General features: G+C 48.9%; 1 protein-coding gene across 7 annotated transcripts in view; it reads right to left on the bottom strand.

Moving 5' to 3' along the window:
• The window catches only part of LOC100080128 (myosin phosphatase Rho interacting protein), a 204,540-nt gene that overhangs the window by 97,738 nt on the left and 80,377 nt on the right, over positions 1-26,425 (bottom strand). For all 7 annotated transcript variants that reach the window (XM_029053589.2, XM_029053580.1, XM_029053578.1 and 4 more), the window contains exon 4: positions 2,685-2,836. In XM_029053589.2, coding sequence (XP_028909422.1) covers positions 2,685-2,836 — 152 coding nt within the window. The remainder of the gene's footprint in view (positions 1-2,684; positions 2,837-26,425) is intronic.

The following is a 26,425-nucleotide window of genomic DNA, read 5'->3' on the forward strand; positions in this document are numbered from 1 at the left end:
AGAGAGGGGGAAAGAGAAATGGAGAGGGGGAGTGAAGGAGATGAGAAAGGGAGAGTGTAAGTGCTACAGGAGTGAAGACAATGAGGGAAAGAGTTAGCCGCTCCTGGCTTGGTGTCCAGTTGCAACTCCATCCTCTAATCCCCCTAGTATGGGGGAATTGCTCCCTGGCCCCCAGAACCCAGATGTGGGATTTGATGGCAAAGAGGTGCACTAGGTCCCGACACCTCCGCTGGTTACTGAACTTCGCTTCTTGGGCTGTCCAGATTTGTGATGTAGGGAAAAAAACGGTGAGAAGGGAAGAGAGGAGAAGAGGAGGGAAGAGAGGAGGAGGAGGAGGAGGGGAGAAAAAAGGAGGAGGCGGGGAGAGGAGAGGACAAGGGACAAGAGAGGAGGAGGGAAAAGAGAAGGAGGAGGAAGGAAGAGAGGAAGAGGAAAGGGAGGAGGAGGAGGCTTGCAGGGGAATGCATAGCTTCTTCCCAGTATCCAACCTGCTGGCGGTAGGAGCTGGGCGTCCAGCCAGAGGCGCCGGCACAATTACGGCCACTGTTTAAATATTAAGTTTATCGCTCTCAGAACGCGAGCCATTAAATTCACACACATCACTGAGTGGGTCTCTGAGGGAGGAGCGGGCCAGTCCCCACCCCCCAGAACTGCCCTCAGGCATCCCACCCTGAACGCCCCAAGCTGGGAGTCGCTGCTGGAGGAGTCGCTGAAGGGGAAGGTTAGGTACGAGGGAAGATGCCGAGAATCCCCCTCCCCAAAACGTGCGTCGGAACCAACTCTGATTAGGTCCAACGGTCAGTAGGTCGATATTGAGCGCTTACTGTGTGCAGAGCACTGTACTAAGCGCTTGGGAGAGCGTGATACAACAATAAGCAGACATGTTCCCTGCCCACAACACTTCAGTTATCCCAGCCAGGGCCCTCCCACAGGGAAGAAGGAAAAGGCGAGCAAGGTGGGGGTGAGGGGCAGGTCCAGCAGATGACAGAGGTGCATCTGGCCGGGCCCTGCCGGCTCCTTAGAAAGGGCAGGGAGCAACATCTCTGCAGACCATCTCCAGGGCTGCATTAAAAGACATTAAACATTTTGAGTTCTGCTCCACAAAAACCCATAATCTCACCACGGCTGGAATTTCACTGCTCCACACAAAAGCTCTCGGTCAGATGGATCGTGTTACGCTGAAAACCCAACCCCTGGGGAATAGAGTCGCTCGATCCCGTGAGAGGGCTTGGGCCGGGCACGTCAGGCCGCGGCATCCTCTCTCTGCGGAGCGGTGCCACCTCCGCCGTGGGGTCCACATCACTCCCCCTTGGCACTCCGGCCCCAGTCTGATCACCACCTGACGACTGGGGAAGCACGGAGCAGTGGCATTTGTGCGGTTGGAAGTCTCCGGAGGCTGGGCAGAGCGAAGGACGCCCTGTGCTGACACTCCCTCCCGGACCTCACCAGTCTCGGGGTTTCAGCTTCAGGGCTGCCCGCTGGCGGGAGCTAATCTTCCCCACTTCTTCCTCCAGGTCTGTAAGGACGCTGTGGCCTACTGGATAGAGCCAGGGCCTGACAGTCAGAAAGACCTGGGTTCTAGTCCCGGCTCCACCACTCGCCTGCTGTGTGACCTTGGGCAAATCCTTTTGGTTCTCTGTGCCTCAGTTACCTCATCTATAAAATGAGGATTAAGACTGGGAGCCTCATGTGGGATATGGACTTTGTCCAACCTGATTACCTTGCATCTACACCAGCGCTTAGAACAGTGTCTGATACATAGTAAGCACTTAAATAGCAAAAAAAGCTCTCAAAACCCTTGGTTTGGGGGCTGCAATCCTGAAAAGCCCAGGCAGGAGTCCCCAAGTCTGTGGAGCAAGCTTCCTCGAGAGGGTGGCCATTACCCCACAGCAAAAAAGGTCTCGTCGCACTGTGTCCACCCAGAGCCCTTTGTCATCACAGTGTCTGGCTCTGAAAGTCTCTTCCCAGGCCCTCACCAGGAGCCCCACTTCCCTTCCCAATTCCCAAGACCCCCCTTCAAACCTCCTGGTGAACAGACGTGACGAGAGGTCAGTGAACCCTAGAAGGCATATCCCAGTATTAGAAATAGTGTTCTGCCCACGGTAAGTGCTCGATGAATCCGAGCAACTGGAGGTGGAAAATAGCTTTCGTTTCACCTGCTGAACTCAGGCCCCAGGTGATATGATAAATGATAATAATGATTGTGACATTTGTTAGGTGCTTACTGTGTGCCAGACACTGTTCTAAACAGTGCAGTGGATACAAGCAAATCAGGTTGGACACCAAAAAAAAGTCACAAATGGGACTCACATTCTTAACCCCCATTTTACAGAAGAGGTAACTGAGGCACAGAGAAGTGAAGTGACTTGCTCAAGGCCACACAGCAGACAAGCGGTAGAGGCAGGAATTAGAACCTATGACATTGACTCCCAGGCCCGTGCTCTACTCTCTACAGCAGGCTGCTTCCCTATCAATGAACCAGTCATTTGAAGGATCCCCATTTTTCTTTTGCTCTTACTGCCCTTCTCCACCCCTTCACGAGTGTGTACGCTCTCTATCCCTCTCCCCGTCTCTCTCTCTCCCTCCTCCCCCACCAAAGAACACCCTAGAGCTCAGGATACAGGGAGGAGACCTGGGGTGGCCAGAAGAGTCCCAGGGATCCCTTTCGCGGATCCCCTGCTCACCCGCTGATGATCTCCTTGTTCTCCGCTCGGATGAAATGCTCTTTCTCAGGCGTGAGGATGCACAAGGAGAACTTCTGACCCGTCCGGCCCTCTCCATCCACCACATCCGTGCACTGGTTCATGTTGATGGTGCCCTGGGGGAGGGTCGTGGGCTGCACAGAGAAAAGAGAGAGAGCTCATCGTTAGGAAAGATCTGAGGCAGATCATGAATGCATCACAAACCTCCTGTCGGACCATAAATATCTGTGGTATCTGTTAAGTGCTTACTAAGTGCCGAGCACTGCACTAAGTGCTGGAGTAGATACAAGATAAATCAGGTCCCACCTGGGGCTCAGAATTTAAGTAGGAAGGAGGACAGATATTGAACCTCCATTCTGCAGATGAGGGAACTGAGGCTCAGAGAAGTTTAAGTGACTTGCCCCAGGTCACACAACAGGGGCGAGGCAGAGTCGGAATTAGAAACCAGAGCCTCTTTCTCTGACATCCTGGAGACAATTGGGTCCAAAATGGAACAGATTCCCCACTCCAGCCACAAGAATCCCCGGGATTGGAAGAAGGGGGGGGGGGGGGGAGGAAAAAACCTGCCTTCCCCATTCCTTCCTTGTCTTTAGAGGTGCCTCGCCTGACAGGATAGAAATCCACTCGTGTCAGAGAGGAGATCCAGTACCAGGCTGATTTCCCACTTCCACACTGTCCCCTTGCAGAAATGAGAAAGCCTCTGGGAAGAAGGGAAGAGGGAAATTGGAGGAAAAGAAGAGGCGACAGCCTGGCCTTGCCAGGAGATTTTGATTCCGGGCTGGAAAGGGCCTCTGCCTGGCCCATGAAAGCATTCAAGACTATGTCTGGGAGGACGAGGTTTGAAAATAGCTGTTATTTTTAGAGGAAGGGTGGTGACCGGGGAAGAGGCCACAGCCTAGACAAAGGGCCACCGGGGTGAGCATGAGGGACTTACAGCACAAACCTGCATTTAGCTCAGTGAGGGAAATAGCCACCACAAGGTCTGTTTGTGAACATTCCCAGGGCAACCTCAACCTGCGTGGGACCGGTGCAGCTCGAACCACAGGGACAGCCTAGTCCACCTCGACCGGCTTTAGGTCTGATACAAGGAAAGAACACCTCCAGACAGGGACAGTCATCAAACACTCGAATGGGAGAACTTTCAAAGACCCTGAGCAACTGGAGGCCAACTGGCCAAGACGGTTTGAAGCCACCTTGCCCAGGGATCAGTACAGTCGTGATGGAATTTACTGTATGAGTGGAGTTAGGAGAAAGGACAAAAGCTGCAAATCTTGTGCCCCAAGAGTTTACGATCTCAACCGAGGAAACGTCGTAAGCGACAAACCAGATTCGGTCCTGCCATGACGGAATCGGCGTAAAGGAATTGATTTCACTGGAGGAATTTATTTTAGTGCCCATCTCTCTCACTAGACTGGAAGCTCCTTGAAGGCAGGGATTCCCGCCTACTGACTCTATTATAGTCTCCCAAGTGCTCGGCACTCAAGAAGTACTCAGTAAGAATAACTGTGGGATTTGTGAAGCACTTACTATACGCCAAGTACTGTACTAAAAACTGGGGTGTGCCTATCAGATAATCAGGCCCATGTGGGACTCACCGTCTAAGTAGGAGGAAGAACATGTACTGAATCCACATTTCTGCAGATGAGGGAACTGAGGCACAGAAGTGACTTGCCCAAGGTCACACAGCAGGTTAGTGCCGGGGCCGGGATTAGAACCCAGGTCTCTGAATCCCAAAGCTGTGCTATTTCCACTAGACAACAGTGCTTTCTCAGTACACAACAACAAATACTGTTAATTGTAATTCTTCTTTGGGTGATGACATTTTCACACTCCTATCCCTGTCAGCGGTGTCCTTCCTATGGCAATTGGGTCCCAAAAAGGCAAGCTGGGGTGTCAGGTATAAACGGCAATTTAACGAATTTAAAGCAGTTTACAGCCAGTGACCATGGTTTGCTGTGAATGCTGTGCTGTGGTGTCCTAAACCACAAAGTGGTGACTGTAGACTGGAATTAAAAGTTTTTTTTTAAAAAAAGATATAAACAGACTCAAATAATTACATCAACAAGAAAACATTTCATTCAAAAGAGTGCTGCGGTGGCTGATGGGATGTTTTGACCAGGAAGATGGGGAAATAGTCTGGAATCCTTCCTGGAGGATATAGCTAGCTGTTCGGAAGAGCTTTGAAGAAGTAACTCATGAGCCTGGGAGTCAAAAGACTCGATCTGTCTAATCCCTGATCCTCCACTGCCTAGGCTGCCCCGTGACCCTGAGCAAATCACTTTACTGCTCTGGGCCTCCGTTACCTCAACTGTAAAAATGGGGGTGAAATACCTGTTCTCCCTCCCTCTTGGACAGCGGGCCCTGTGTGGGACAGGCACTGTGACTAATCTAATAACTCTGCATCTATCCCGGCACTTAGTTCGGTGTATGGCACATGGGAAGCAACGCGCAAATATCACAATTACTACTATTACGAAGCGAAGCTGAGGGCCATGTGGAGAAGACATTCCAGGAAGAAGGAGAGAGGCAAGCAATAAATCAGAGGGAGGAGTGTTGAATGAGAGGGTGGGGGATGAGGGACAGAGAGACACACAGAAATCCACCTCCCAGCCCTTCCATTCTGAACCTTTCCACCTTCTGCCACTTTCCAACTCCCACTACTGGTACCAAACCCCTACTGATTAACAATAATTGTAGTATTTGTTGAGTCCTTACGAAGCGCCAAGCACTGTACTAAGCACTGGGGTGGATACAAGTAAGTCTAAGAAGGAGAGAGAACAGGGATTGAATCCCCAAATGAGTGAACTGAGGCACCGAGCAGTGAAGTGATTTGCCCAAGGTAACATAGCAGGTACGTGGCAGACCCAAGTCCTCTGACTCCCAGGCCCATGCTCTTTCCACCAGGCTACGCTGCTTCTCTACAAGTGCCAGCAGTCTCCCTCTGTCTCTGCTGACTCCCTCAGCTGGGCCCTGGGAAGCCTCAAACCTTGCTCCATTAACAGGAAGGACAAATAAACGGGGCCGGGGCCATGCTGGGCCCCCAAGAGGCTCATCTGCTTCACAGGCCATCTCCAGATATGGCTGCTCTAATGAGTTCTGTCTGGCCTAATTTTGAATTCTCAAAAGGTTCGGTATCTGGGCTACAAATGGGTCTCATTTCTGGGCTGGCGTGACCCAGAAAAATGTTTGCCTCTTCGTTAGCTGGGGGTAACCTAAATGAAGAAGATCCCAGGTCTACGGGCTCAGGGAGGGCTAATCCCATTCCATAGGGCTGTTGGATCAAAATCATGGGGAAACGTTGGCCAGCCGAGGGAAGGGGGCCAGAGGGAGGTCAGCCTGAGAGACCTGCTCCACTAGCAATCCATCATATTTATTGAGCACTTACTGTGTGCAGAGCACTATACTAAGCACTTGGGAGAGTCTAATACAAGACAGTTGGCAGATACATTCCAAGCCCACAAAGAGCTTACAGTCTAGAGGTTGGAGGGGCATTCCCAAGAGGAGATGCTTTTGAGAGCAGAAGTTATTCCCGATAGTCCTCTAAACTGTAAGCTCATTATGGGCACAGAACATGACTGCTAATTCTATTGTATTCTCCCAAATGCCTAGTACAGTGCTCTGCATATAGTAAGCACTCAAATACCATAGATTGACTGATAGATAGATGAGACTGGCTTCCAGCATGCCGAATTGGGATGGTGCAATCCCTTGATGGTGTTAATGTGATTGACCCCTGAAGACAAGACCTAGATGTGGGGAGCCCAGTTGGCTATTCATTCATCATATTCATTGAGCGCTTGCTGTGTGCAGAGCACTGTACTAAGCGAGTAGGAGAGTGCAATATAACAATAAACTGTCACAAACCCTGCCCATCACATCCCTGCCCAGAAGAAGCTTACAGTCTAGAGAGGGAGACAGACATTAATATTAAGAAATAAATTTCACATATCCATATAAATGCCCTGGGGCTGGGAGGCGGGATGAATAAAGGGAGCAAGTCAGGGTGATGCACTAGGGACTGGGAGAAGAGGGGGGAGGCTAATCAGGGAAGGCCTCTTGGAGGAGATGTGCCTTCAATAAGGCTTTGAAGGAGGGGGAGAGTAATTGGCTAGAGACAGCACAGGAGCCCTAGGGACAAACAGCCCCAGTCTAGAAAGGGAGGCAACTGAGATTTCCTTCCCCCGCTCCCATCGCTGTCCACCGAATACCTCCCGAAGAGCCCTGGAAACAAGCAGGAAGGGTCTGGAGAATGCAGGAACTCAGAGTAATGAGCTCTACCAGGGGGACACCCTGATACAGGCCTAGAAGAATAGCAGAAAACAGGCTAAGGTTACAGTGGGGGCCAGATGATGAGAATGGCATTTTTTTCCCCTACGGTATTTGTTAAGCAATTATCAGGTGCCAGGCACTAGACCAACTACTGAGAAGAATCATGGAAATCCACCTGGACACAGTCCTTGTCCCACATAGGGCTTATAATCTTAATCCCCATTTTACAGATGAGGTAGCTGAGGCACGAGAAGTTAAGTGACTTGCCTAAAGTTACACAGCAGTCACGGGATTAGAATCCAGATCCTCTAAGTCCCAGGCCCATGCTCTGGCCACTAGACCATGCTGTTTCTCTAAGTGCACCTGCAGTGAGTGTGCTGAGCACTGGGGTAGATACAAAGTTTTGAAAATAGACACAGTCCTTGTCCCACACGGGGTTCCTAATCTATTTTATTCCCATTTTAGAGAGGAAGAAACTGAGGCTAAGTCACTTGCCCAAGGTCACCCAACAGACCAGTGGCAAAATTGGAACTGGAGTCAGGGTCTCCTGACTCCCGGGGCCAGGCCTTTCCAGATTCGAGCAAGTCTCCGACTGAAAGATGGCAAAACGGCAAACTCGGAGGAAAGGGAGGAGAGGGAGAGAAAGTTCTCCAGTAAATAGCTGCTTTTGAGGGAGGCTTGCACTGCCAGCCAGCTAACTTATCTCCTCCCAGAAGACTGCAAGTCCATTAAGGGGAGGGACCCCCATGCATTTTATTTTCAGTTTCTTTTCCCAATTAGCACCCAGTACAGTGCTCTACACAAAGCAGACTCTACACTTTAAGCTCACTTTGGGCAAGAAACATGTTTATCAACTCTGTTCTACCGTACTCCCATGGGCTTAGTACAGTGCTCTGCACACAGTAAGCGTCAGTAAATTTGATGGATTGATCGGCTCCCAATAAACGCTGTTGCGTCTGCTGCTACTGGTGAAAAAACAACATAGGGGACAAAGAGGAGAGGAAGGGGGAGCTGCCTGGTGAGACAGAGGTGCAACCTCCTCACTGATAGAATCAGAGAAGCCAGATGCGTGTATGTAAATCAAGTTGGGAGGAGGCAACGGAGAAGACAAAAGACTCCCTGGGTGACCCACCTCTGACTTCCAGCCTCTCCCAAAGGGAGTCCCGACACTACATTCCTACTCAAGAGGTTTGGGTGCTTTGTTTCTTTTCCCCTTTCAAACACACCTGGAAAGAGAGCTGGATTCAAATCTGAAGGGCCTTAATCACCCAGATGGAAGAAGAGAAGAGGTGAGGGGCTGAGAGGGAGCAAGAAGAGGCAGTGAGGATGATGAGAAGCAGCTCACTGTGGGCAGGGAATGTGTCTGTTTATTGTTGTATTGTACTCTCCCAAGTGTGTAGTACAGTGCTCTGCACACAGTAAGCCATCAATAAATATGATCGAATGAATGAAGATAGTAATAATAATTATGATGGTATTTGGTATGTGCCAGGCCCTATACTAAGTGCTGGGGTGGATACAAGCAAATTGGGTTGGAAACAGTTCCTGTCCCACGTGGGGCTCACAATCTCAATCCCCATTTGACAGAGGAGGTAAGTGAGGCCCAGGGAAGTGAAGTGACTTGCTCAAGGTCACAGAGCAGATAAGCGGCAGAGCCGGGATTAGAATTCACAACCTTCTGACTCCCAGGCCCGTGCTCTAAACACTACATCATGCTGCTTCTTAAAGCCCAGGGCAGGACGCGGTTCTAACAGACCACAGCTCATCTACCGGCCAAGGGCTTGGCTAGTTTGAGGTAGGAGCGGGGCCAAGGAGGGTCTTTCCAAGAGGCCGATCCAATCACTTCTAACTTTCCACAGAGGCGTTCCAAGGTAGAACGAGAAAAGGGAAACAAACACCAAACATCCACATAGGAACAATGCCCACCTCTGGCCCAGAGGAAAAGAACAGGAAGTGCCGCAGACCTACTGGAACCTGGATGACAAATTGGGGTCCTGCCACTCTGGGCGGGCGTCAGCAGGCCCCGGAGTGTCTACCTTGACCCTCCCTTCCCGCTAAGCCTCAGTGCCAGGGAGGGGCTCAGAGCGTTCTGTCCCTAATAATTAGGGCACTTATTAAGCACTATGTACCAAGCATTGTACTAAGCACTGGGTGAGATACAAGATAATCAGATTGGACTCAGTCCCTGTCCCAAATGGGACTCAAAGCCTAAATAGGAAATAAGCCTACTTCTCCCCCCGGTGCAGCTCACACAAATAACTTGGTCCAATATAGCACCACCTTCGAGCAAGCTCAAACCACTCTGGTGTTAATCATTTCAACATTCCTCCCACTCAACAGAGGCAGGGAGCACAGAAAAATCATTTCCCCCACTGCATTTTCATTCATTCAATCGTATTTAATGAGCTCTTCTTGTCTGCAGAGCATTGTACTAAGCACTTGGGAGAGTGCAACAATAAACAGACACATTCCCTGCCCACAAGGATCTTATAGTCTACGGGGGAGATAGGTATTAATATAAATAAATAAATTACGGATATATACATAAGTGCTGTGGGCTGGGGGGGGGGGCGGGATAGTGCATAAAGACAGCGAGTCAAGGTGACGCAGAGGGGCGTGGGAGAAGAGGAAAGGAGGGCTTATAGTCAGGGAAGGCCTCTTGGAGGAGATGTGCCTTTAATAAAACTTAGAAGCGGGGGAGGGTGATTGTCAGATTTGAGGAGGGTGGGCATTCCAGGCCAGAGGCGAGAGGAGGGTGAGGGGACAACGACAAGATAGACGAGACGGAGGTAGAGTGAGAAAACTAGCATTAGAGAAGCGGAGAGTATGAGGTGAGGTAGGAGGGGGCAAGGGGACTGACTGCTTTGAAGCCAATTACACTGCGCCTCAGCTCCACGAGGTTAGCAGTTAAGTCAACAGTAGAGATGAGGGCCAAACCCACATGTCCAAAGCCCCAGTCCTGGCTCTTTCCACTTGCTCAGGCTGCCAATGATGGGAGTTGGGCACTGGGTCTCGGGATCCTTGCCTTCCCACAGCCTGGTTTCTTTGAGGGCCTTTCTCCCCCACGATGAAATTGGCCTGACTGTTAAAAGACATATTATGAGAAGCAAGAATAGGGCTAGAACATTAAGGTCACGTCTCCAAGAGGCCTTCACTGATTAAGTCCTCTCTTCCCTGGCTCCCTTTCCCCTCTCAGTCATCTATGACCTGTGACCTTTGGGCAGTTGCTCTTTTGCCCCACTCTCAGCCCCACAGCACTTACAAGGGTATCTATAATCAATCATATTTAGCGAGGGCTTACTGCTTGCAGAGCACTTTACTAAGCACTTGGGAGAGTACGATATAATAGACACATCCCCTGCCTACAATGAGCTTACAGTCTAGAGGGGGAGACAAGACACTAAAGAAATAAATTACAGATATATACATAAGTGCTGTGGGGCTGAGAGGGAAGAATGAATATAGAGAACAGGTGATGAAGAAGGGAGTGAATGAAAATGACTTAATCAGGGAAGGCCTCTTGGAGGAGATGTGCCTTCAATAAGGCTTTGAAGGTGGGGGAAGAGTATGTCTGTCTGTCAGATATGAAGTGGGATGGTGTTCCAGGCCAGAGGCAGAACAGGGACAAAATGTTGGCGGCGAGTTACACGAGATCGAGCTTCAGTGAGCCTGTTAGCATTAGAGGAATGAAGTGTGTAGGCTGGGCTAGATTAGGAGAGTAGGGAGTTTAAGTAGGAGGGGCAAGGTGATTGAGTGCTTTTAATGCTATAAATTACATACTATAAAATATTCATTTACATTTATGTCTGTCTCCTCCTCTAGACTGCAAGTTCACTATAATAATAATGTTGGTATTTGTTAAGCACTTACTATGTGCAGAGCACTGTTCTAAGCGCTGGGGCAGATAGAGGGTAATCAGGTTCTCCCAAGTGAGGCTCACAGTTAATCCTCATTTTACAGATGAGGTAATTGAGCCACAGAGAAGTTAAGTGACTTGCCCACAGTCACACAGTTGGCAAGTGGCAGAGCCGGGATTTCAACGCTTGACCTCTGACTCCCAAGCCCAGGCTCTTTCCACTGAGCCACACTGCTTCACTATAAGCAGGGAACATGTCTACCAACTCTGTTTTACTGTATTCTCGCAAGCACTGTGCACAAGAAATACTCAATAAATAATGATAATGGTGTTTTTTAAGCACTTACAATAATAATAATAATAATGTTGGTATTTGTTAAGCGCTTACTATGTGCCAAGCACTGTTCTAAGAGCTGGGGGTTACAAGGTGATCAGGGTGTCCCACGTGGGGCTCACAGTTTTAATCCCCATTTTACAGATGAGGTAACTGAGGCCCAGAGAAGTGAAATGACTTGCCCAAAGTCACACAGCTGGCCAGCGGCGGAGCTGGGATTAGAACCCACGACCCCTGACTCCAAAGCCCGGGCTCTTTGTGCCAAGCACTGTTCTAAGCACTGGGGGAGATACAGGGTAATCGGGTTGTCCCATGTAGGGCTCACAGTTTTAATCCCCACTTTACAGATGAGGTAACTGAGGCCCAGAGAAGTTAAGTGAGTAGGGCTCACAGTTTTAATCCCCACTTTACAGATGAGGTAACTGAGGCCCAGAGAAATTAAGTGACTTGCCCAAAGGCACACAGCTGACACGTGGCAGAGCTGGGATTAGAACCCATGACCTCTGACTCCTAAACCCAGGCTCTGTCCACTAAGCCACGCTGCTTCTACCATCAGGGGTATTTACTGAGCGCTTAAGTGCATTGATACCACTGATTGGAATACCACGTCAAGGAGCATGTCCCATTGGCTGCCCCAACACAAATCAACATCCTGGGAAGGGAAGTAGAGAAGCAGGGGAAGAAGGAACTTGTTTTGGATGTTAGCTACAACCAGATTCCCTCCTACTCTCAGCAGCTGGGAATTAAAGCCTGGGACGGAGTTGAATTATTGCTTTTCCCAGAGGTACGAATGATGTATTTACAGCCGGTCTCCGTTCTTGGTTTGTGTGTCGCAATGGCAATGTGAAATCCTCTGGCTATCGTGTGGCCACTTCCTTGGGCGGGGGGCAAAGTATGGTGGGCAGGCTGTGCCCCAAGAACGGAATAGAGGTGGGAAAGCCTGCCCAACCTGAGTTGTTGGGCGGTGGGGGACACGGGGAACATGTACCCAAACTCCCACCCCCTCTCAGCCAGCCAGACCGGGATTGCTGGAATGGCCGCCCCCTCCCTGGAGTCTTGAGCAAGCTCTGACTCATTTCCTGTTGGAGATCCATCGCTCTCCCGGTGGCACAGATGGAGAGAAATGTCAAGGGGCCAAGAGGAACAGAACACACAGCCTCTGGGATCGACAAGCAATGCCAGTTGCCCAACTGGGGTGCGGAAGCTGGGTGCGCGAGGGATGAAATCCTAGTCGTGCCCAGGCCCCTCCCCGCCGCATCCCACCCCGAGCCAGCTGGGACCCAAACACTCATGCACACACACATACACGTTGGGTAACTCTGCTTACTTCACACTTTGGGACCCGTAGAGACGGAAAAGCCGGTGCTTGGAAAAGCTTACGGAGTACAGCAATCAAGGAGTCTCACCTAGGCAGCTCCATGAAGTTGGCAGGGGGAGAGGGAGGGAGGCAGTATGGCACAGTGGATAGAGCACGGGCCTGGAAGTCAGAAGGTCATGAGTTCTAATTCCGGCTCCGCCACGTGTCTACCGTCTGACCTTCGGCAAGTCACTTGACTTCTCTGGGCCTCAGTTACCTCATCTGTCAAATGGGGATTAAGACTGTGAATCCCATGAGGGTCAGGGACCGTGTCCAATGTGATTAACTTGCATCTACCCCGGTGCTTGGAACAGTGCTTGGCACACTGGCACAGGGAAGCACCGTGGCTCAGTGGAAAGAGCACGGGCTTGGGAGTCAGAGGTCATGGGTTCGAATCCCAGCTGTGTGACCGAAGGCAAGTCACTTAACCTCTCTGTGCCTCAGTTACTTCATCTGTAAAATGGGGATTAAGACTGTGAGCCTCACGTGGGACGTGATTACCCTGTATCTACTTCAGCGCTTAGAACAGCACATAGTAAGCGCTTAACAAATACCAACATTATTATTACTACGTAATCGCTTATCAAGTACCATAGTTATTATTAATGGTTATTATTAGGGAAGCGGGGAGAAGGGGATGAGAAACACAAACCTGAAGCTGTGCTTCTTGCCTGCCTGTGCTAAAAGATGGGGGGGGGGGGGGGGGCGGGGGGCCTTTCGTGGTCAGAGGGACAAGAGCAAGCCCTGCCTTTCACACTATGAAGACCAGAGGCTCCATTACATTGAAAGGTCCTGAAGGGCAGAGACTGTGTCAGTCAACCCTACTGCACTGTACTCTCCAAAGCAAGTGCTCTGCAGAGAGGAAGCACTCAACAAATATCGGTTGACCAATCCAGGAAAGAGCAGGCTGGCCCAGGAGGGGTGAAGTCAGGGCCAGAAACCACAAAGGTTCTAGGCAGGACAGGCCCCCCCAAGTGATCAGAAGCCTGGGGTCTGGAGGGGCAGCTGGTCACCACCTCTCCCTTTCAATCGATCAATGGTATTTGAGCACTTAATATGTGCAGAACACTCCACTAAGCATTTGGAAGAATACAGAATCAGCAGGCGAGTATGAGACACACGTGAGAAGCAGCGTGGCCTAGTGGATAAGGCATGGGCCTGGGAGAAGTGACCTTGGGCAAATCATATGACTTCTCTATGCCTCAGTTCCCTCACCTGTAAAATGGGGATAAAGATTGAGCCCCACATGGGACAGGGACTGTGTCCAACCTGATTAGCTTGTATCTACCCCTATGCTTAGAACAGTGCTTGACCCATACTAAGTGCTTAAACACCATCATGAATTAATTCATTAGCTAAGCGTTCTCTGCCCAGAAGGAGCTTACTCCCTTGCTGATCCCAGCTGGAATCTGAAGGCTCACTGTAGAACTCTTCAGCTCCAGCTGGGCCACCGCAACAAAATTACTTGAGTTCTGACCTGGCTCGTACCCTGGCGTCAGGGGTGGCCCTGATCTTTCACAAGCAGGCACGGAAGGTGGAAGGGACCAAGACATTTACACTGATGTCGTTTCCCCTTCTAGGCTTCCCTCTAGAATCTCTCTAGACTCTCAGCTCATTGTGGGCAGGGAACATGTCTGCTAATTCTGTTGGGCTGTATTCTCCCAAGTGCTTAGTACGGTGCTCTGCATATACTGCGAGACTGTGAGCCCCATGAGGGACAACCTGATCACCTTGTATCCCCCCAGCGCTTAGAACAGTGCTTTGCACACAGTAAGCGCTTAACAAATACCAACATTATTATTATTATTATTACTAAGCGCTCAATAACTACCACAGATGGACAGACTTAAGCTCCTCGCAGGCAAGGAATATGTCTGCTAATCCTGATGCCTCAGTTACTTCATCTGTAAAATGGGGATTAAGACTGTGAGCCTTACGAGGGACAGGGACCGTGTCCATCCCGATTTGCTGGGATCCGCCCCAGAGCTTAATACAGTGCCTGGCCCGTACTAAGCAGTTAAATACCATAATTATTATATTCTCCCAAGCAATTAGTACAGTGCTCTGCATATAGTAAGTGCTCAATAAATACCAATGATTGAATGGATTCTTGAAAGACTTACGCTCCTTGTGGACAGGGAATGTGTATGCTAACTCTGTTGTATTCTCCAAAGTGCTTAGTACATTGCTCTGCACATGGTAGGTGCTCAACAAATACCACCAAGTGATTGCCTGACTGACAAATAGAAGGACATCACATTCTCCCAGCACATTCTAGGGCCACTGTACCAGTCAAAAATTTAAGGCCAGGCCCAGCCCAACCAAGCACCTGAGTAGACCCAACACGGAACTGCCCATAGGTGACCATTCCTCAGGGCTTCCTGGACTTGCAGTCCTTGGGAGACCACGGAGACTCTCCCGCCATTGTGGGGCACCTTGTAATCATGGCCCTCAAACCATACAATCCCCAAGCTGGCTGAGTGAGACCACTACTGGATGGTGGAATTCTAAAAAGCCAGGGAAGGGAGGGCATAGGTGGAGTAATAATAATGATAATAATAATAATTGAGGTATCTGTTAAGTGTTTACTAGATGTCAAGCACTGTAGATACAAGATAATCAGGTCCCATGTAGGCTTCACAGTCTAAGTAAGAGGGAGAACAGGTATCAAATCTCCATTTTACAGAAAGGGAACTGAGGCGCAGAAGTTAAGCAACTTCCCCAAGGTCACACAATAGGTGCGTGGCAGAGCCAGGATTAGAACCCAGGGTCTCTGATTCCCAGGCCTGTGCTCTATCCATTAGGTCAGGCTGCTTCCATGTGGCCTTGGGACACACGCCGGGGAAAAAGCTTCAGTGCCACTGGTGGGGAATGAATGTCTTGCCCTACACTTTACAGAAGGGGTGAGGAGACTGATGGTGGATCTTTCCCTGCACCCTGATCTGCCTTTCAGATCAAAAGTCCCTTTCTGAGCCTCACCTCCGGGAGCAACCAGCTTCACGGTCCTCATTTCTACTCCCTTCATCCCAAGCGAATCTACAACTGGAGAGTTTGACGATCGGGGCAGACAGCTCTCTCCCTCCAAGGGCTGGAGCACACGTCTCGCCACAGATGAGAGGAAATGACCTCTCGACGTACCCTCCAGCCCAACGATTCCCACTAACCCTTTCCGTCCCATATCCCGTTCTGCAGCTGTACATTCTTCCAGCCCGCCCCCAGATGACTTGTCTTCCCAAAACTCCACTGGCTTTTCTCCAAGTTTTGTTTTTTTTAATGGTTTTGGTTAAATGATTACTATGTGCCAGGCACTGTACTAAGCACTACTGTAGGTACAAGATAATCAGGTTGGACAAAGTTCAAATCTCACATGGGGCTCACGGGCTTAATCCCCATTTTGCAGATGAGGTAACTGAAGCACAGAGAACTCCAGCACATAAGCAAGCAAATGGCAGACAAGTGGTGAAGTCAGGATTAGAACCCAGGTCCTCTGATTCTCAGGCACGCACTCCATCTACTAGACCTCGCTCTTTCCCTTCAAATTTCTTATTGTTCATTTTTTCCATGCAGCCTCAAACCAAGGGATAAGGACCCAGATCAGGCCCCAACAAAAGCTCAGCATTGACCTCTGGTGCACTTTCCTTGCCAACATTTGGGCCGTCTCAGGCTTCGAAACGTGGGCATTCAGGTCTCTGCCAAATTGGGTGCCACCGGCCTATTTTTTATGGTATCTCTTTAAGCACTTACTATGTACTAGGCACTGTATTAAACGTTGGGGTAGATACGAGTTTATTCATTCAATTGTATTTACTGAGGGCTTACTGTGTGCAGAGTACTGTACTAAGTGCTTGGGAGAGTACGATACAACAATAAACAGACATATTTCCTGCCCACAAGCTTACAGTCTAGAGGGGGGAAAACAGACAATAATATAAAAAATAATTTACAGATATGTACATAAGTGCTGTGGGGCTGGGGGTGGGGGTGGAGAGAAGAACAGAGGGAGCAAGTCAGGGCGCCCTGTTTACCAGGTTGGACATGGTCCCTGTCCCACATGGGGCACCCAGTCTTAATCCCCATTTTACAGATGAGGGAACTGAGGCCCAGGGAAGTTAAATCACTTGCCCAGAGTCACCTGGCAAGCAAGTGGCGGAGTCAGGATTAGAACCCAGGTCCTTCTGACTCCACTAGGGCATACTGCTGCTCAAACAATGACACCACTGCCTCAGAGAGATCTAGCCCCTGCTGTCTCTTTCCCTGGGGCACTGTCACCCAAGGCCTGAGCAAACCAAATCTGATTTGGGCTTAATCTCCTCCACATCTTAGAAGCCACATATAGCTTTGGGTTCAAGGAATACACAGCAAATTCATTCAATCCTATTGAACATTTACCCCATGCAGAGCATTGTACTAAGCATTTGGGAGACTGGAATATAACAATAAACAGAAACATTCCCTACCCACAGCCAACAGGTGTTGAGTGCCTTTCTCTGCCCCCTGAACTGTAAACTCCCTGAGGGCAAGAATCATGCCCACTAAGGCTAACGTACTTTCCCAAGCACTCAGTACAGTGCTCAGCACATAACCTCTCAAATCAATCAATCGCTGGTACTTTTTGAGCACGTAATCTGTGCAGAATACTATACTAAGCACTTGAGAGGGTACAATACAACAATTAAAAGACATGTTCCGCGATCATGACAAGCTTACAGTTTAGAGATCAATCAATCCCACAGGGTGAATCGATACCACTGATTGATTAGTTTGACTGGATAAAAGGGGAAGAGAAAGGTGGCTACAGTCCCAAAGGGAAAACAAGATTCTGGTGGCAACAGTTTAAAAATAAAGAGGGCCATGGAGGGCTCTGAGAAGGGGACCCGTACCTCTGCCTCCAGCGTGCTAAAATGTGGGTACAGATAGCCTTTGGGATTTGAGAGGCTGGCTTGTTTCCCATTCTCAGGCCCCGGTTCTGGATCCAGTCCCACTCCAGGACAGGCGGCGGGGGAAGAGGATTATTTTTTTCCTGTGCCTGGTCAGCTTCTGGGAATTGCTCTTTAAAACATTTCAGCTCGGGGGATGCTGGGTACAGCCTGGTTGTGCTGCTGCCTGAGGTCAGGGCCTGGGTGTAGGCGTGCACAGGGTGGGGTCCACGGGGAGTGGGGGTGAGTGGGGGCACTGAGAAAGCAAGAGGAGAGTCAGACATGGAGTTTCTATTGGGGGGATAGGTGAGGGGGTGGTGTGTGTGAGAAAGAGAGAGAGATGGAGTGTCTGTTGGGGGCTGGGGAGGAGGGAGGTGTGTGTGTGTGTGTGTGTTTTTGGGGGGTCGGGGGGGTGTCCGGGACAAGATCTCTCCAGAGTAGGAGTGAGTGTTTGTATTTTTTGTGGGGTGTCCGGGACATGATCTATTCCGAGTTCTGCACCAGCCGTACCGCCTTAGAGAACACGGAATGATTATCTGAGAGGGTTATATCTTACGGTGAGGGGACTCGCTGAGCAAAACAAGGAGCTTTTTCACTCTCTGCCAGAGCCGGAAAGTTGATTCGGACACCTGCTGTGTCGGGCCGGTCCGCTGGCTCGGGCTCCTGGGTCCCCTCCCGCGCCCCGGCCCCGACCGGAACAAACCCTCCCAGGGGGTTTCCTACTTGGGAGAGGCTCAACTCCTGAGCCTGGAGACCGGGAGAAAAAACCCAAAAAAATCTCACACAGGAGGAAATATTGAACAATTGAGAGAAGTCGACACCAAGTTGAATAGGTGATCAGAGGAGAGTATTGTCCAGTACGGACAAAGCGGTGGGAAATTAGGTTAAAACTCAAGGAAGTGAGTTCTTCACTGGTGTGACGTCCAATTGAAGATCTGGAAGGCTGCAAACCCTCTTCTAGACGGTAAGCTTCTTAAGGGTGGGGATTGTGTTTACCAACTCTATTGTACTCTCCCAAGTGCTCTGCACACAGTAAGTACTCAGTAAATGCCAGTGATTGATTAACATGAAGAAAGCTGACCAGCAATCTCTTGATAAAATACGTTTCCACATTCCAAGTCACCCAGGTTCCCCATATCCTTATCTTCTCCAGGCTAACCAACTGGTCATGGGACTAGAAGGTAGAGCATGGACCTGTGAGTCAGAAGGTCATGGGTTCTAATTCCGGCTCTGCCACATGCCTGTTGGGTGACCTTGGGCAAGTCACTTAACTTCTCTGGGCCTCAGTTACCTCATCTGTAAAAAGAGCATTAAGACTGTGAGCCCTATGCGGGACAGGGACCACGTACAACCCTATTTGCTTGGATCCATCCCAGCGCTTTGTACAGTCCCGGGCACATAGTTAGCACTTAAACACCATCACTAGCTTCAAACTCTCCCTCCACCAAGGCTGCTAATCAGGTATAAAATGAGTTTCATTTTCTCTATCCCTCCACACATCCTTTTGGAGGGGAGATGGTCTAAAGGCAGGCAGTCACGGAGCCTGGTGAGACACAGATTGGATGGCGAGACTTGATGTAATTGAAAGATTCCTGAATAGGATTTTAACGTTTAGTACCATCAACCCCGGTGCTTGGAACAGTGCCTAGCACATTGTAAGCGCTTAATACCATAATAATTATCATTACTTTTCAATCATATTTGTTGAGCGTCTACGGGGTGCCAAGCACTGTTCTAAGCACTTGGGAGAGTACAATATAACAAAACAACAGACACATTGCAATCATTTTTGTTATTTTTATCCAGACTTCTCCAGTTTCTCTAAACCCCATGTAAAATGCAGTGACCAAGACTGGAGGCAATTCCCCTAAAAAGAGTTTCACGAGGGAAGAGCAAAACAGAGGGATTACTTCCTCACTCTTGCTTGTCGCAATCTTGTTGATACAGCCCAGACACACAGCTTTCTTTATTTGCCAAAGGGTTGTGTTCTTAAAAAGCATGACGTGTTTCTAACATTTATAAAAACAAAATGGTTTATTATATTAAAGGTAAAAATTGGGGTCGCATACTCATAACGCAAGATAACACATGTAAATCCTAGTGCCTTCACAGAAATGCAGTCAACCAATGTCAACATACTGAGCTTTGAGATAAAAACAACGAAATCACTAAGCGGATGGAGCACTCAGCTCCACAAATAGCAGCAACGGGCATTTTAGCCTGAATGAGGTGGGAACACCATGACACAAATGGAGGCCACTGTACACTAAACCAAAGAACTGTACCACATTTTGTTCTTGGGGCCAAAATCAAATTTCATTTCCAGCTCGTGCAAGCCACATTTCACTACCGAGAACATTCACTTACATTTTTTTGAACAGCGAGAGGGGCTTGGCCTAGTGGTAAGAACACGGGCGTCAGAGGACCTGGATTTTAATCCCAGCTCTGCCAGTTGTCTGCTAGGGGACCGTGGGCAAGTCTCAACTTCTCTGGGCAACATCTGTAAATGTCCCTCCTACTTAGACTCTGAGCTCCATATGGGACAGGGACTTTATCCAACCTGATTAGTACAGTCCCTGGCATATAGGCACTTAGAAATACTACCATGATTATCATCATTATGATGATGACGAAGACATCTGCCCTAACTGGTCAGTGGAGTTGTAATAAAAATTTGTTATGCAGGGATGGTTGAAGCAATCCATCAGTGGCATTTACTGAGCGCCTCGTGTGTGCTTGGCACTACGCTAAATGCTTGGGATACCACTAGGCCACTAAGAGCACTGCCTTACTGACTCATAGCTGACGGCCAACTAGGACTCCCAGCTCTTTTTCTGCTGTATTTGGCCCTAGTGGTGGGTCTTTCCCCATCTTGGATTTGTGTTTATTTTTCAGGCACTTCCTTGTACCTCTCGTGATTAAATTTCAACCTGTTTTTGTTGGACCCATTTTCCTATTTGCCAGACATTTTGAATTCTAGGTTTACCTTCCCAAAGTGTTGCTAGCCCTGCACAGGTTAGAATAATCTGAAAAACCAAGTGTGTTTTCAGTTCTTTCATCTAGCATCGATAAAGGAAATAAATAGAAAGGGTCCTGGAGTTAGTCTTCAAGACATTACTTATTAAATCCCTACAGGAAAAACAAGAGCCATGGATGACCTTTTTTTCCTTTTAACGATACTTAAACTCTTACTACGTGTCAAGCAGTTTTCTAAGTGTTGGGGTAGATTCAAGTTAATGAGGCTGGATACATGGAGCTTCCACATGGAGCTCACAATCTAAGTAGGAGAGAGAACAGATACTGAACCCCCATTTTGCCCCTGAGGTAACAGGCACAGAGAAGTTAAGGGATTTACCCAAGGTCAAACAGCAGGCAAATGAAGGAGCTGGGATTAGAACCCAGGTCCTTTAGCTCCTAAGCCCATGCTTTATCCACCAGGCCGGGCTGCCTCCCATTTGATGGGGATGAATGCCGCTTGAAGTGGCTGGGAACCACCCAACCAAGAGCATGGCACAAAAAAACAACAAAATAAAAGGTTATCACACGAGCTGGAATCCAACACGTAGTGAATTCTACCTAAAGATCATCTCTCTCCCCCTGTGTCTGCCACCATCAATCAATACCATTGACAGGTAGAGTGAGTCTTCTGTGAACAGTTTCGAGGCCTCTTAACTTGTCTCTCTCGGAGGTTTCCAATGCCATTTTAGTGAAAGAAGACGTAGGCTCGGGCCTCATTTCAGGAGGGATGCTGGGATTCGGCATTTGTGGTGCGCTTGGCACCCATATGGTGTGCCTGTGACCCTCAGCTTTCACAAACATCCAAGTATGCGATAAACTGCTGTCTAAGCACTTCCAGGGCTCTCAACCGAAGGCTACGGGACCCGGGTGGAAGTGTGGGAGGCAGGGAGATGGACCTTTGCCTGATTCAGCATGGCCTAGTGGATAGAGCATGGGCCTGGAAGTAAGAAGGTCATGGGTTCTAATCACGGCTCCGCCACTGGTCTGCTGTGTGACCTTGGGCAAGTCACTTCACTTCTCTGGGCCACAGTTACCTCATTTGTAAAATGTGGATTGAGACTGTGAACTCCATATGGGACAGGAACCGTGTCCATCCTAATTTGCTTATATCCACTCCACCGCTTAGTGCAGCCTGGCACATAGTAGGAGCTTAACAAATATTACCATTATTATGCCCTAACTTGGCACCCCCAAACTCACCTATGTTCATGCCTAGCCCTAAAATAAGGGATAAAGGATTAGTACATATGTGTAATGGCAAACCACAAGACCCATACATATGTTTATTTATATTCATAGATATATACACACACACAAATATACATATATATTAAATCCCAAGAAAGATCATGTAAAGAGGAGTTCTATGGTCCTGGGGAAGAAAAGTTGAAGAGATTCTGAAAAAATGTTTTTCGAACTTGAAATTGCTATGGAAAAGAGACGCAATGTGGTTTGCCCAGCAGGATAAACAGCTGGCTACCAAAGATGGAAAACTTGGGATGGAAGAGGAGTTGAGCTAGTATCAAGCCCGGCTAGGGAAATGGAGGACGGCCTCAAATATACCCGATGGCTGGGTGGCAGGAGGGAAGGGCCCAGCAGAGGCCATGGAAATGCAAACAGATCAACATCTCAAAAATGAGGAATGATTACGTGGGCAATGAGGAGCAGAGGTACTGGGCCAGGAAAAAGATCGTGACCTTGGGAAAACTGCATTTTAGAACCATTCCAATAGTGGATTTGTACAGATAAGATAGGCTGACAGAAGAAAATCCTCACTAACAAGAAAGAAAAATGGGGACGGGACAACCAGCAGGGGAGAAGGCAGGGAATATTTATGGTCAGAATTAATTTTCCTCTTAGCCATTTCTGCAAGGTCATGGGTAAGGCAGAAATAGAATCTAAAAGAAAAGGAAAGTCACACACACACACACACACACACACACCCCCAAAGGCCCCCCCCCCCCCCCGAATATAAAAGCCAGCTGTTTATCCTGCTGGGCAAACCACATTGCATCTCTTCTTTCCCATAGCAATTTCAAGTTCGAAAAACATTTTTCGGAGTCTCTTCAATTTTTTTCCCCAGGATCATAGAACTCCTCTTTACACAACACTCTTTCTTGGGATTTATATATATCAGATATCATTTATAAATGGCAGATTATATATTGGGGGGGGGGCAAAACTCCAAGAAAAAAATAAAAGAAAGAATGAGGTGTTTTGGGGACTCCCTCATTTTAGATGCCCCCTATATGAATACCACCACCATCCCCAGAAGAAATCCTCTTGATAAAATGCTTCAGAGGTTAAATGAGGCAAAAGGTGTGAAACTGTTCTGAGCTCTTCAGTCAATGGTATCTATTGAGCGCTTACAGAGCACTGGACTAGGCATTTGGGAGAGTACTTCCTTCTTCAGAAGAAAGGCACTGGGAACCTCTATGCATTTTCTCGGGAAGGAGAAGGCTAAATTCCTTGTATCCCAGCCCACCTTCCTGAACAGTATTTTTTGAGTCCTTACTGTATGCAGAGCACTGTACTGAGTTTGGGAGAGTACATGACAACTGGAAAAAACAATCCCTGCCCTCGAGGAATTTACAATTTAGCAGAGGAGATATATGTATTCCCTACACCTCTTTGACACTGGAGATGAAGCTTTTCAAGCCTGTGATCCCCTGGGATGGTGCCAGTGGGGAGGGATGCCTTCCCCTCTCCTCCTCTTCTTTTTTTATGGTATCTGTTAAGTTCTTACTATGTGCCAGGCACCGGACTAAGTGCTGGAGTAGATAGAAGCTAATCTGGTTGGACACAATCCATGGCCCACATGGGGCTCATAGTCTTAATCCCCATTTTACAGATGAGGTAACGAAGGACACGGAAATAAAGTAACTTGCCCAAGGTCACACATTAGACCCACTTGGCAGCTGTGTGACTGTGGGCAAGTCACTTAACTTCTCTGGGCCTCAGTTCCCTCATCTGTCAAATGGGGATTAACTGTGAGCATCACGTGGGACAACCTGATGACCCTGTATCTACCCCAGTGCTTAGAACAGTGCTTGGCACATAGTAAGCGCTTGACAAATACCAACATTATTATTAGACAAGTAGCAGAGTCAGGATTAGAACCCAGGTCCTCTGACTCCCTGGACCGAGCTCTATCCACTAGAACATCCACTGCTCCTCCTGCTCTCACTGCCAACACGGGGACACTTAAAAAAAAAAGAGAGGGGGTGGGGGAGAGAGCAACTGGGGTACCCTACATCTTCCATTTTCCTAAAACCTCCTCCCCACCTCATAACAAGCCTGCTCAGCCATCCAAAGAATTTACCTCTAGCTCTGCCCATCCCAGCCCCTTCTTCTACCCCCAGGCACGTTCTGCCCATGTGGTTGGCTTCCCCCCTTTTAATTTACTCCTCGGAAAGCTCCCCGTGGCTACCGCTAGGCCCCAGGCCACCCAGTCAGTACAAAGGCCAGTAACGAGGCTGGATTTCAAAGAGCCTCCGAGCCCCCTCCCCAACATTCCCTCCCACTGGTCTCCCCCAGAGCTGGATCACCGGAATCTGCAACCAGCTCAATCCCTACCCTTCCAGATAACCACTTGGGATTGGTGTGGAAGAGGGAGAACCGGGCTCTGTTTGCATCCCTCTAGACTGTAAGCTCGTTGTGGGCAGGCAACGTGTCTACCAAGCAACATCGATAGTGGATAGAGCACAGGCCGGGGAGCTTCTAGACTGTAAGCTCCTTGTGGGCAGGGAATGTGTCTATTGTTGTACTCTCTCAAGCGCTTAGTATAATGGTCTCCACACAGTCAGCGCTCAATAAATACAACTGAATGAATGACTGAAGGAGTCAGAAGGACCTGGGTTCCAATCCCAGCTCCTCCACTTGCCTGCTGTGTGACCCTGGACAAGAATTTCTCTGTGTCTGTTACCTCATTTGTAAAATCAGCATTAAGACTGTGAGCCCCATGTAGGACAAGGGCTACGTCCAATCTAATTAACTTGTATCTACCCCAGCGCGTAGAACAGTGCTTGACATGGGGTAAGTGCTTAACAAATGCCATTATTATTATTAGGATTATCATCAACTCTGCTATACTGTGCTCTCCCAAGTGCTTAGTACAGCACTCTGCACTCAGTAAGGGGTCAATAAATACCACTGATTGATTGATAGAAAGAGGAGAATACCGGGAGCACTGACTGCCCAAAACTATTCACCTTGGGAGTCTCTGGGTGTTAATAAGTGGAGCGAGGGCCCGGTGTCCCTGAATGGGAGTCTAGGGGAGGGAGTAAGCTCACTTCAACATGCTGGGATACTTCTGTGAGGTCTGGAGCAGCAGGTCAGAACATCCTCAAAGCTGCTCCCTTCCAGCCCTCAGATATTTTTTTTTAAATGGTAGTTAACTACATGCCAGGCACTGTACTAAGCGCTGGGATAGATACAAGGTTGGACACAGGCACATTCCTACTCCTTATTTTCCGATAAGGTAACTGAGATGCAGAGAAATGAAATGACGTGCCCAAGGTCACACAGTAGACAAGTGGCATAGCCGGGATTAGAATCCAGGTCCTTCCGACTCCCAGACCCGTGGCTCTATCCACTAGACAACACTGCTTCTCCTCTCTCATCTTCCAATCAGAAAGACCACAGCTCCAATACAAACAGCCCAGTGCCCACCTCTCCAAGGAAACAGCTTCTTTCCACCATCTTGTTGGTGGGCTAGAGGAGAGGGAGGGAGGAAAAGAGTTGAATTCAGTCGGAAAAAGAACCAACGCGTCTCCTGATTAAGTGAGCGGCAAGGCCTGGGTGCCCCTCGGCCTTGGCGGCCCATGCTAGACCACTGGAACAACAGGGCCCTCGGTTGCCCCAGGCAGCACTGGCTCTTGGATTGCTATTTGCTAAGCGCTTATTATGGGCCAAGTACTGTATTAAGCAGTGGGTTAGACATAAGACAGTGGGGTCAGACAGAGACAAACCCTGTCTCACATGGGGCTCCATGGAAAGAGCATGGGCTTGGGAGTCAAAGGGCATGCGTTCTAATCCCGACTCCACTTGCCTGCTGTGTGACCACTTAACTTCTCTGTGCCTCAGTTACCTCATCTGTAAAATGAGGATTAATTCTGTGAGCCCCACGTGGGCAACCTGATTACCTTGTATCTACCTCAGAGCTTAGAACAGGGCTTGGCACATAGTAAGTGCTTAACAAATACCATAATTATTACATGCCTCCGGTATAGAAGGGAGGTTGGGGGTGAAAATGTTCTAATCCCGGCTGTGCCACTTGTCTGCTGTGTGACCCTGGGCAAGTCACAACTTCTCTGTGCCTCAGTTACTTCATCTGTAAAATGGGGATTAAGATTGTGAGCCCCACATGGGACAACCTGATCACCTTGTAACTCCCCCAGTGTTTAGAACAGTGCTTGGCACATAGTAAGCACTTAAATACCACTGCTATTATTATTATTATTATTAAAAGGTCTCTCAGAAACCAGTCTGCTCCTCCCTCTCTCCTAGGAGCCAAAGGCCACAACCCTCTTTCTGAGCGCTGTGCACTGAGTAAGTGCTCAATAAATAAGACTAATTGACTGACTGATTACTGTTCCCTCTGACTCCCAACTCCAATCACCAAGGAGGGTGGGAGGGGTGGAGGGAGGTTGTAATTGAGGACTATTTGCCTGGAACAGTGGGGAACCCTCCAAGAGCTATTTATTTATTTGCTTTGGCATTATTTCTCCCCTTCTTTGCAATTCATTCTTATCATTCTTTCTATCCGCTTCCCCCACTTAGATTTGGAGTCCTGTGTGGGGGACGGGGATTACTCAGACCTGAGTATCGAGTATCTACCCCAGTTTAGCACAGTGCTTGGCACAGAGTAAGCACTTACTAACTACAACTAATTCACTAAGCTGAGTGCCAGGGTGGTGACCTTTGAGGTCCCAAAGGAGCACTAGGAAGTTGGCCCTTGTCTTATCGACCCCA

The sequence above is a fragment of the Ornithorhynchus anatinus genome, chromosome 2, assembly GCF_004115215.2.
Source record: "Ornithorhynchus anatinus isolate Pmale09 chromosome 2, mOrnAna1.pri.v4, whole genome shotgun sequence".
In the NCBI taxonomy this organism is placed as follows: Eukaryota; Metazoa; Chordata; class Mammalia; order Monotremata; family Ornithorhynchidae; genus Ornithorhynchus; species Ornithorhynchus anatinus.